The 13,256-nt window shown below is 35.3% G+C and overlaps 1 protein-coding gene and 1 pseudogene across 2 annotated transcripts in view; both read left to right on the top strand.

Annotated features, from left to right (window-relative positions):
* The first annotated feature begins 5,423 nt into the window (after nucleotides 1-5,423).
* LOC149799629 (uncharacterized) lies at nucleotides 5,424-10,510 on the top strand. Its single transcript, XM_089958968.1, has one exon. It carries the CDS (start codon nucleotides 7,815-7,817, stop codon nucleotides 9,771-9,773), a length of 1,959 nt encoding a protein of 652 aa, XP_089815094.1. The 5' UTR covers nucleotides 5,424-7,814; the 3' UTR covers nucleotides 9,774-10,510.
* Nucleotides 10,511-10,564: 54 nt separating this feature from the next.
* Nucleotides 10,565-13,256, top strand: part of LOC149799627 (uncharacterized) — a 45,250-nt pseudogene continuing 42,558 nt past the window's right edge. The window contains exon 1 of the transcript XR_016421091.1: nucleotides 10,565-10,699. The product of XR_016421091.1 is annotated as an uncharacterized LOC149799627 (transcript). The remainder of the gene's footprint in view (nucleotides 10,700-13,256) is intronic.

The following is a 13,256-nucleotide window of genomic DNA, read 5'->3' as shown; positions in this document are numbered from 1 at the left end:
TTGTTTTCTAAAGTGGTACTGATGTTTCCTTTTTCCACAAAAAATGTTTATGCTTATGATCGCTACAAATGGCAGCATAAAATACTAATTAAATTTCCAATCTTTTGAAACCATAGATCTCTGGTGATAAAGTTATCTTTTAATTTGTTCACATTTCCATTTCCCTAGGAATATCCTCATCCTCAGGGTAACCTCGCCAAGACGATAGCTGTCTCCAGCTGACCAAACTCTAGGCTAGTTTAAGTACATGTACATGTAGCATGTAAACAACTATGGCCAAGTGCTACTGGCAACAATATCATAGTGAATTGTTTGGTGAAGTCTTTTTGCAGTGGGACATAGATGAAACAAAGACTATATTATGTTATTTTTGTTTTCTAATTTGATGCAACTGTATATGAATTTTATAACACGTGATCTGTACTTGAATTCATTGATTTTTCATATACATCCACAGTAAAGTTCTATGGACCCCAACCACTGTGTCATAGCGGGGTCATACTATATATATATATATATATATATATATATATATATATATATATATGTATATATATATGTATATATATACTTCTTACACAACATGCAATACCCATACTAACATTTCCAGTGGAGTTGGGGTTGATTACATAACACTATTAACAAAGGGCATGTACTCTTCACATACCATCCCATTGTGTCTACTATGTAGTTTTTCAGCTATTCATAATCCTTTATGGAATTTGTAACTTGCTCATTTTCTGAGTTTTTATTTTGATTCATATTGATTAAATAAATAAAAGAGATGCATAGGATTTAAACGTGAATGTTGGTTTAACTACAGAACGTAGAGCACCACAAAAATTGCATTGATAGCATGATGAACAGTGAAAGCATGTCCATTCAGTCACCAACAGGTTAAGCAAATTGATGCGCAGCAAGAGGCAGTTCAAACATGTAAAGTTATATACAGTTGAACTAAGTCAGTAATAGTTGATCCAGGTGGCTAATACACTTTATGGAGCCCTGAGCATGGCCAAAGGGTCTAAAGTGCTTGCCTTTCCTGATCACAGCCATCTCACCTCAGTCCATTTGGGTTGGAATCTCATGATTGGCCAATGCATGTATGAGAGAAAACTTGCCAGTAGCTTTCAATGTGTTGGTGGTTTTTACTGGGGTTTTGCGGGGTTCTTCTTCCACTAGTTATACTGGCCAACATGTTTAACCTGTCATGCACTGAGATATGTCATTATTCCCAAAACAACTAATATGCTTTACTTATCATTACTATTTATTGACCATTCAAATTTTTCCTCCATTGCTTTCTATGTTGGTCAGTTTGTCTGGCAGTTTTACCATTATAAACCCAGAGATATCATCACATACCATGGGTGAAAACCCCCTATGCTTCTTTTTCTTTGATTGTTACCAGTGGCTTGTGATAATGGCTCAGAGAGAGAAAGAGATCTGGACAATTCTGGTTGTGCAACCAATAGATAGATAGATAGAGAGAGAGAGAGAGAGAGAGAGAGCAATGGGGAACTGACCATAAGATTATCTTTTCTCACACATGCGACAGAGAAATCGACCTCATTTGCTAACCTTTCTTTTCCTATTTCAGTCTGGTTATCTCAGATCTGTCATCTTAGTCATGGTGTCCATGCGCTAGGAACTACTTTTAAAAAGAAACTTGATGTCTTTTGCTGTGCCTGATGGATTTGTTATAAAATCCAACAGCAAGAAGAAGAACAACAACAGATATATAGCAAAAAGAAATTCACTGAGACACGAGTCGAGCTGTTTGATTCAGCTCCAGAAACATAGGCAATATACATCACTGGCTACAAAAAAACAACTCTCTCAAGTACAACTGCGAAGTTGGCAAACACAAGAAATGTGTTATGTCAAAATGTTTTTTTCTAACATTGTCAAACACCCACAATCTGCCCCAGTTGAGTCAAATATAATAATGTGATTGCAAATGAAAACTCCTGCACATACCAACCAGAGAGGTTCATTCACCAGTCCACATGCCATTCCACAAAAACATTTCCATGTAGTGTATCATTGCACTAGTGATAGCAACACTTCCATATTTCCAGGACACAAACTATAAATTTCTAGAAATTTCCTATTGTCACTACACAATTCATTAGAACTGTACCCACTAGGCATATTGTACTGTACAGTATCGTACTGTTGCCTACCATAGAACGTTTTCCAAATAAGAACTGATGAAAGTTAAAAATTAACGTATAAAAGATATTAATTTTTTATTGTTAATTTCGTATGACATCCATCTATTAAATGTGGTAATACAGTAATATCAAATGATGTTATATTTCTATTCTCTCATGCATAGAACTTGTGTACTGAATGTTGGCTGATCACTACATTGACCTAATGATCATATTCATCTTAATGCGCAGTTTGGAAAAACAGAAGCACATGGCTGGAGATGCTCATTGCGCAATACTTCCAACACATAACAGTTGTTTTTCTTGATTTGTATTTACTTCCTAAAAGCAACATATTTAGCTAGATTCTTCTTAGATAATTATTCAGATTTTGCTTACAAAATAGTGTAATAAATGACCTTTATATAGAGAGAGAAGCAATAATAGTACATGATGATGTGATGAATACTGTGTTTTGAATCTGCTAACTAAATTGCAAGGGTGCAGCCCGGTTATTTTAATTTATTTGGAAAAAATTGGGTGAGAAAAAAAATCTATGTCGGTGTTTGTACCATGACAAGGAAATCCCAGTCAGGGGGTTACATTATTTGTATGCCATGCCTCATGGGGAGACAAATAATATAACCCCTTGACTGGGATTTTCTTGTCTCGGTCCAAACCCCAACATAGAATCTAGTACTATTGTTCAATTCTGGTTCTCCGTTGGTCAATTAGTCTGTTTGTTTTACCATTATAGATCCAGAGAACGTGATCTGTATCAGTTTAGGTAAAACTGACATGCTGACTGACCAACCAAAACAGTGAGAGAGAAAGAGAAAGGCCTTCAGACATTTTAATATTTAAAAGAGACCTGTTTTAGAGTCTCATTATTGGTTAGCGAACATAAAATAAAGCATCGAGTACAAATACAGTATGTGAGTGCCTTTTAGTCAAGGAATATTCAGTATAGCCTTCTCGTCTTGACAGACTGTTGCATCTTTGTATCCTTGGTATTGTATAACACTGTAGAACAAAAATCCAGTTTAGAGTGTAAACATACTATTATAATGACTTAGAGTTTCTCTAGAATACTTTTTGTAAGTTCATGTGCGGTGTTTTCATCGAATTCAAACATTTTTTTCTCTCACTCCAGATTCCCACACTTTTTGTTTGTGATGTCATGAGAGAGAGATAAGGGAAAGTAGTGGGGATTTCAGTGACATTTATATTCATTTAGAAAATGGGGATTAATATTATTTGTCTCATTATTTTCTTGTTTTATTCATGATTAATTAAGTAGAAATTTACTACTGATCCAGAGAGCAAGGAAGCATATGGGCAACTGAAGGTGCCAAACAACTGGAGTACAAATGCGATAGCTGATAAACACACTATCAAGAATATTAGTACTATAAGTTGCCCTGGTTGAGTTAACTTTCTAACTGAATAACTAAAGGCAGAAGATATACCTTTTCAAAAGAAACGTCGCAATCCAAGCAATCACGAGCTTCTCACACAGCGCCATCTCTGCCATTGCCCACATACAGAACAGTTCTTGATTGCACCCTTGGCCAGTATCAATGTGGTACAGTGGCCCAACTACATCAAGGTGGATATTTTGATAAAACAGTTATGCCCTCTTACAGGCTGTAAGGATAAAAAATTACCAGGATGGCCAACACCAGTCATCGGCAACATCCATGAACTGGCTACAGACTATACCAGACCTGGCACAGCCTCAGCCTGTAACTTACGTTATGTGGACTAGTCATGTCTATTTTCCTGGCATATATAGAGTCCTTGTTTCTTGACACAGCACCCAACACCCAGCCAAGACCATTCCGTTCTGAGCTCATATTAAAACCTCTAGTATAACAGGAACAAGGATTTATGAAAAATCCCATGTTACTCAGTATCAAACTTGAGAATTATTGACCAGCATTGGACAGGTCCATCACATACCCTGGTTCCATCACAACAAAGTACTACCTATGGCAACACCCAATTCTCAGGCGCTCAGTAACAGTCCTGGAGTGTCAATGGTAAACATGTAACATGTTGCCTAAAATACAACATATGCTTGGGTTTCAGGAAGGAATTTTCTCAAATACAGGAAAACACACATGTTTTGATGGTATTAGATGTTTTAATTTAAATTAACCCTGAAAATGGAATAAAAGAATATTTGATGCCCTAATTATTTGAATAATAGTTCAACATGTTAAATCACAGTGTTGCATCCTGTCAAGATGAAATATCTGCTGTCATGTGGAAAGAAGAAAGAGCTTACAATAGATAGGTAAGGAAAGATAGGGAAATACATGGACAGGTAACAAACACTTAAAATTGCAAAGAATAAAGCAAGTTCCATTACATGAAGAAAAAATGTACCAAAACAAACATCAAATATTCAGTCCTTACTAATGAACATATCTCTACATTTTAAAAGCCTTGTTATTTCCTAATTGTAAGAAATAATCAACTGTGCAACTGAGCAGCTTGTGACAATTGATTAATCAAACAATGAGATAAACTACTTGAGCATGATCGAGTTATAAATTTGTATTACCCTGTTTATGGAAGCAGGGTGATTTTATATTGCTAGCAGTGGCATGTTTCTGTCTATAGATGTTTTCTCTGTGAAGATGGGTACAACAATGCAATGTTACTATAATGCCTGTAACATTCATGTTCTCTTCATGTAATGGAATTTGCTTAGTTGTAATTGTGACCTGTCCATGTGTTTTCCATATCTTTTCCTATCTGTCAATCCCTTTTATTGTGACACTGAATATTCTTTTAGTCATTTTTAAGCTTCATTTAAAAGTAAAACATCCAATACTATCAAACTATAGGTGTTTTCTTGTACCTGTGAATATTTTCTTACCCCAAATCACATGCTATAGTATAGGCCACATTCAGTTTCATGTTTACTGAATAACATAACATAGGAAAATCTTGTTTCGAGTTATACGGCCCAAAGAATTAGTGTAGTATGAGATGTTCATTTGTCGTAGAGATTGTATTTGTCATCCGACACTAAGTCTTGAGGCTGAACAGAAGTGGGGCAGCAGTTTTGCTAAACATAATGCAAATTTCTGAAGTTGAGGTTATTGAATATTTTTCTTATTGCTTAGTTGGTAAAAATGATTCTTTTCATAGAAGATTCATCAGGCACCAGGGATCAGTTGAAACATTTATTGTCACAATGTATTACAGTGGGTATATATATATAGAGAGAGAGAGAGAGAGAGAGAATTACATCAATCATGGTTTGCTTAATCAAATGAATTCGTCCAGCATCATTTATATATTTGCAGAAATGTTGTAAAATTCTATATTTTTCATTTGCGACGCACTTTCCCCCAGGAATTAATCTAACTGTTGGATATGGCATTAATCATCAGTATTTTTATCATCAAATTGGTGCTGACAATACTTGGGACAGAACATGGAGAAATGTTGGACGGTTTCCATGCTACCACAGAAATAAATATTGGTGTCAACTAGTTTGTTTAAAATAAAGTAATAAAATCTTGAATTTTCTTTCAAAGAATATTCTCTTGTCTGAGGAAATTTTCAGGATTTTTCAGGATTTCCTTAAATGTGAGTAATTCCTCAACTGTATTTTTCAACAATAAAAAGGTTTCTTTGTATTAGATTTTAATAAAAAGCGTTCAACTATTTCTATATCAGACACAAATACTCACTTTATGCCGAAGATGACATGCTTCTGCAGTATTTGTCTCGCGATTTGTTTCTTGTAATGCAGCCGTCATGATGAAACTTGAATACAGCATTAATATTTGATAAATTATATGTGACCTACCTTATTATTATTATTAAAGTTTATTTCAACATACACTTTAAGTCTCGCTCAGGATAATTTAAAGTGAATATCAATCCAGAATCGATATGCAATGAACGAATTGTAGTAATACATAGTAGTACAAAGAATTAAAGTGAAAGGAATCAAATGTATTCGCCGACATTATATTGTATATTTACTCTAACTTTTAATGATACAGTTTTTGATAAAGAAATATGAATTAAACCGACTTACATCGTCCGTTCCGGAGATTACCTCCATTCCAGAACGATCAATCTTTATCATACCACCAACGTTCTGGAACAGAATGATCAGTCTTTTATGATAACTGTCCAATAAAGTATGATGGATTGATGAGTGTTATAACGAGGAATAAAGTAAATCGTATTAAAATCGCTCCAATCATACTTTATTTTGTTTTATATATTATTCAGACAAAAACAAATCATAATTCCTGTGTGTACGCCCATATATACACCGAAAACATGTAAATACGTGTATTTCGGTGTTTCTAGTAACCTTTTATCATTCTTTCCTTGTATCGTTACTTGACAGATGGGACACAATAAGCGGCGGCACGATTTACCCAAATACACCCAAATCTACCCAAATACTGCCCAAATACGCCTAAATACTGTCCAGAAACAAGCACGTGATACATTTACAACTAAAGAGATTTTAAATTCATTGCACAGTTAAGTTCTGGATTACACCTTCGACATTTAGATACAATTAGTATTGTGTGGTCAAATTTTGTCGTTTGGTAATTTGCTGTTTATTTCTCTTAGAAAAGATATATACTCTGATGATCAATATATATATATATATATATATATATATATATATATATATATATATATATATTTTAAGAAAAAATGACACAAAAATATCAGAGTTGGAACAGGAACACGTAAGTCTTTGAATGTTTCGAACAAAAAGCCATGGGGGGGGGGACACACTCGAGGTCAATAGCTAATTATATCTAAATGTTGAAGGTGTGTCCGCAAATAAAAATTAACATTATTGTAGAATATAGATATCTAAGTATTAAGTATGCAAAGTAGGGACATATATATGTCGTCCCGGACTATGTCGATAATGTCTGAGCAAATGGTAATTGGATATGTACAAAACGTTTCATACAACGAATTTCTAATTGCTTTAGTCATTTAAAGTATTCATTTTTGACCCAGAACTTAACTTGACAATGAATTTAATTAATTTTTTTAGTAGTATTTGTATCAGTTGCTTTTCTCTGGACAGTATTTGGGCAGTATGTGGGTGTATTTGGACATTATTTTGGTATATTTGGGCAGTATTTGGGTATATTTGGGTAAATCGTGCCACCCCACAATAAGTAGCATTCAGGTGTAGTGCGAAGGTCATATTCCAATAAAACGCTTTAACCGTAGGCAGTGAACTATAAGAACATTTCTATTTAAAGTGTCGTATTACTGCGCTGCAATATCAATATTCCAGATCACGTGATTTTGTTTTGTACAGCGAACTATGCACTCAGTTAAATTTATTACCGTGGTCTACAAAGAGAGCAGACGTTTACACATTTCGTAATCGAACATAAGAATTGTCTTTGTGAAGGCAGATAGTCGGTGCGTAAAAGACGGGGAGTATCAGGATATGAAGCACTGAGAAGACTTGTAGTAGACTGCGAATAATTGTCATTGGAATGCACTGTTGAGCGTCTTTCAATATAGCAACAAGGAAGTGTTTTTAATTTCTACGTTTGCTTCCACATATACTTTGCTAGTAAATGTCCCGTCACACAAGCAGATTATGCGTGTAATAGCCGCCCATGTGTATAGGTTATAATGGCAGAAACTCGGGAGGCTACATACAGACAGTTGAATTGCCCAATATGTTTGGAAATATTCGAATCACCGAAAGTTCTAACGTGTTTACATACGTTTTGTGAGAAGTGTATCTGTAGACATGCCCGAAGTCTCAAAGAGGCGGGGACACAGTCAGATATAATTACGTGTCCCATCTGCAGAAATCCCACCCCTGCACCAGCTAATGACCAGACAGAGGATGAGTGGGCTGCTAAACTTGCTACCAATTCCATCGTTTTGTCGCTTTTGGCGTCAAATCCGTCGGGCAAGGAAGAGTCTGTTTATTGCCAGCCATGTTTAACACTTGGAAAACAGAATATCTCTGTGGCATACTGTGTCACGTGTTCTGAGTATCTCTGTAATATTTGTTACAGTTATCACAAAATTTTTAAAATTAGCAAGGATCATTCAATCACTGTTCATTCAGTGCCTGCACAGCAAAATTGGAATTCATCACAGGACATGTATCGCTGTTCTTTGCATAGGAAACAATACAAATATTTTTGTTCCAGTGACAATGAACTTTGCTGCAGTGACTGCGCCTTCAAAGATCACAGAAAATGCGATGAAGTGTTACTTGTGAAGGATTTATCGGAAAGAACCAAAGAAAGACAAGATTTCAAAGAAGTATCGGAACAATTAGATGAAGCGAAAAAAATCTTTATAAAGTTGCTTGAAAGTACATCCAAAATTATAGATTCCATTGAGCAGCAAAAGATTGCAATAACCAAGTCAGTTCAAGATTGGACTATCACCATTAAAGAATTTATTGATAGACTAGAGACTGCAGCTCTTGAAGAATTGAATCAGATGTGTAAACAAGAAAATATAAAAGCATCAGATCAAATTGTGGAATGCAAGAGTGCAATAGCTGCCATTGAAACTTCTGAAGAAATGCTAATGGGCAGTAGAAAATCAGAGGATGATAAGAAAATATTTATCACAACGACCAAAGTGTCGAGGCAAGTTCTTAAGTATTTGGAAAAATACAAAACAATAGAAAATAATACGGAAATTGTTGAATTAGAGTTCCATTTTGACAGCACTTGTGAAGGAGTCATTCAAACCTTGTCATCCATTGGTAAACTGACAAGAAGGGCGATCAAGGTTCCTAACCTATCAGCTAACTCGTCAATTGCAAAGTCGAAAATACCAACAATTCTACCCAATTCAAAAATGGTCACATTTAGTGCCAAGATTCCCGATGATAAACAAATATGCAATATATATTCGGGTGTTTTCCTTTTTGATGAACGACTTGTGCTTTGTGATAAAAAAAATAACAAATTAAAATTGTTTGATAGGTATTTTCAGTTTGTGTCACATCTTGAAATGGACAAGGCAACTAGGTATATATGTCGTATAGATGAAAGTACTGTGGCTGTAACTGTAGATACAGATATTAAGTTTGTGTCTGTTACTAATATACTGACACTTCTGAGGAGTATATATGTCGGCCAGCTCTGCTGTGGAATAGCCTCCTACCAACAGAACATTATTGTAGACATTGGTATTAGTGGAGATTCATTGCTTACTTTTGATAATTCAGACAAAATCATCAATAGGATTATGAAATATGACTCATTGGGTTGGAATAATACACACTGTGTCAGCCAGGATGGACAGAGAATATATTTCACTAAAAGCAATGCAGTTGTAACCATGGATATGAAAGGAAATAAACTAAATTCATTTGAAAGCAATGATCTCAAAGGCGCGTCAGGGATCATGGTAGACAAACAAGGAATCATTTACTGCTGTGGAATGGAGTCTAAAACTGTGATACAGGTTACTCCAGAAGGGAGACAACTCGGTGTATTACTATCACACGATCATAGACTTGAGAATCCTCGTGGTATATGTTTGAATGACAAGAATGACACGATTCTTGTGTTTGAAGAAGACACGAATGACGTGAAAGTGTTCAAAATATGTTAAATGGGGATTTACCTATTTCGGAGATTTCTGCAAATAACACCGTTCATGATTGTCCGAAACTAAATGTGCTATGGAGCAAAACAATGTATATATTTTCTGATCAATTAGACAACAGGAAGCCATCAATGGACGAATCAAAACATCGTTGAAATAGTCCCGCGTTTTCATTTCTTTAATGAGTTGTTCTACATATTTCTTTGAGAGCATGCCAAAGCTATTGTTAAAGATGGCGTCTTAAGGATTTTTCGCTCTTACGAAATTCGGAAAGTTCCAATCCTTCTCAGTCCTTGTTGTCTTCTATTCTTATATTTACACGTGTTAATTTATATACATTCGCGAGTGCACAATAAAAAATCAGACAGAAATATAAATACTTTAACATTTTTAGGAAGGTACATTTTTTAATTTATTTCCACAGATGGTAGGCAGTTGAATTTATTTCCAAATGAGTAGAAATTCTCAGATAGCTGCTGTTTATTCTTATGGTGGAATTCATCCCATGTTTCAAATAATACATATTGTAGTTCTTACTAAACAAGGAAATTAAAATACCAAAGAGAAAAAATATTTTTAAATCAATCAAATGATGTCATAAAATTATACGTATTGGGAGACATAATATTAGCTTTTATCCTTTTTACATGCCTTAACCAACGTCAACTGTGGGAAAATGTTTATTTTGGCTAGCTATATAATAAAAGCTGTTACTATCCACCGAAATAAAGATTTTGATTTTGTTTCGTAGCTTTAACAATTTTTCAGTCATATCACTACGAAGTCTGCAGTGTGGCAGTTTATAGCGATGTCTACAACTGGATTTATGCCGCAGACATGTAGCATCATGTCCCACCAGTCACATTATCCTGACATCGGGCCGAACAGCCCAAACATTAACTTCTTAACACTGAGCGCCTAGCGAGGCAGCTGTAAGTACCATTTTTATGTCTTTGGTATGAGTCGGCCGGGTATCGAACCCGCGACCTCCCACATCCGAGCTAGAAGTTCCAACCACTTAATCAGAGAGAGAGAGAGAGAGAGATAGAGAGAGAGAGAGAGATAAAGGGTCTAATTAAATAAGAGGAAATATCTTCATTGCTAACTAACGATACTTCAGACAAAATCTTCAATAGATTAAGTCAAATGACAATTTGGCTGGCGTAGCAGTCACTGTATCTGTCATGATGGACAATGGATATATTACACTGCACGAAACACCATAGTAAACGTGGATATTAAGGGGAATACATTTAATACATCTGAGTATAATAATCTGAAAGGCGCATTAGAGAACACTGTAGACAAACAGACGATTATTATATTGGGAAGGAATCTAAAAATGATACAGGTTACTCTAAAATGGGAGACAACTTGGTGCGTTACTGTCACTCGATCGTGGACTTCAAAATGTTGAAGGTATCTGTTTTACTTGACGATTCTTGTGTTTGAAGAAAGATCGAGTGAATGAAAATATAGAAATTAATTTAATCTAAAACTTCTTGGTCTCCCTACTTCGGACACCCTGCAAATGTCACTTTAAAAGAAAATGTTTTTCATTCTTAACGTGATGAGGGGTAGTGCAATCTAGTTATACCTGATCATTTAGAAAATAGGACATAACATCGCAGACAATTTTCGAAGAAAAGTTAGTCGGATTCTTTATGAATGTGGGTAAGATGTTTAAATGGGAATTTGGAAAGAAAAGTCTTTAACACTCGCTGATACTTTCTTGTTGATACATTAAAACGTTCCAGTTGGATATATAAACCAAACTACATATGTGTTTTGTTCCAATCGGACGTAAAGAACGAGTTTGATAGGCGATAGGAATGTCGAGACCGTTAGACCCAGACTATGCTCCTACACCATATAAAACGATTTCTTTTCCTCGACTCGGAACAAAACACTCGTGTAGTTTATTTTTTAATGTATTTATTACATATCCTCTTTTTATTCACACATTCTTTGAACAAATTTTTAATGTATACCTTTAAGAAATGATATTGGCATTTGTCGTTCTATTAAAGAGATTTTGCAGCCCTCAACATGTGCATGTACGCAGCCGGGACTAAAAAAAAGTCAGATAGGTCATGTATGCATGCAGTGCCTGATTAAGGCCTTCCAAGCACTTAATATATTAGAGTACCCAACCCCCATAAACAATGTGAGACTCATAACAACAACATTAAAAACTATTTAAAAATTAAAATAATCAAAATACTCGTGCATGCTGGTCGAAACGGTCATATATAATTCATTCAATTATATCATCAACAGTTAATTTGAAAATTTTTTCTGATGCCCTCAGCACGTGTTAAATGAGCTTAATGGGTAATCTGGCCCTGTATGCGTGTAGCCGCAATAACTCAAATTAAATATAAATTGTTGTCTTAAAATTTAATACTAATTAAGTTTGTATTACCAAAGTCTATTCAAACCTGATTATTGAATGTTCTGCACCTTAACTGTCATCAAGAAACATTTAGATCAGGGGTGTCCAAAGTTTTTGCAAAGAGGGCCAGATTTGATAAAGTGAAGATGCCCGGGGGCCAATAGTTCCTTCTGATGTTTTTTTAAAACCACAAAAGTTACATGCAAATATACACGGTTATAGAACAATAAATAAATAAAATACAAATAAACAATAAATAAATAAAACAATTTTCATTGTCACAATCATCTTTATTTTTCAAATGGCAATGTAACTAAATATAAGCCACTCAGGCAGACATGAACAACTCTAAAAACACAATTCTGCCTTGCATTCCTATTTGGAGAGTCAGATAACATTGAACTGTATGCTATACCTTCAATTTCCATGAGTTAGAAAAATATCTTTGCCTCATGGTCATTTTAAACAGGAGTTATAACTAATGCAAAGTTTTCTGTTATCATTAAAGTATAAAACAAGTGAATTTTGCTTTTGTCTTTTAAAAGATCTTTCAGAAATCGCTGTTGTGATGCCAGAGCAGCTTGGAGTTGCTTCACTTTTTCAGCGCCGTCACTCCCTGTAAGCTTGTCGTATGTGTTACATGTTTAGTCTGGTAGTGTCTCTTTACATTGAAATTCTTAAACAAGGTAACCGTCTCGTTACAAATGAGACAAACACAATTTGCCTCGATTTTCAGTGAAAAAGTACTGTAATTCCCATCTCTCCTGGAAGCGGCGGCCCTCATTGTCAACTTTCCTCTTTTCCTTTTCAGTCGCCTTGGCAGAAATGAGCGGAGAAGGGTTCGCGTGCTAGCGGGCCATAAATAATACATCATATGACCGAAGCTGCGGGTCATATGAAATCTTACCGCGGGCCGTGATTGGCTCGCGGGCCGGACTTTGGACACCCCTGATTTAGATGAAAATTATCAAACGCTATGGACTTTTACAATGGTGGCCAGATACTCAACTGGGTCAACAAAAGATCACGTCGAGTCTCACTGTCACACGATAGAGTAGTACGAATTTGTTTTTATCAACATGCGCAACTTTCAT

The sequence above is a fragment of the Sinohyriopsis cumingii genome, chromosome 5, assembly GCF_028554795.1.
Source record: "Sinohyriopsis cumingii isolate HCF-2022 chromosome 5, ASM2855479v2, whole genome shotgun sequence".
NCBI lineage: Eukaryota > Metazoa > Mollusca > Bivalvia > Unionida > Unionidae > Sinohyriopsis > Sinohyriopsis cumingii.
The sequence above is the reverse complement of the archived record's forward strand: the minus strand, read 5'-3'. Positions and strand labels throughout refer to the sequence as shown.

Coding starts and splice junctions, on each gene's coding strand:
- LOC149799629 (XM_089958968.1), top strand. CDS start 7,815: ATGGCAGAAACTCGGGAGGCTACATACAGACAGTTGAATTGCCCAATA.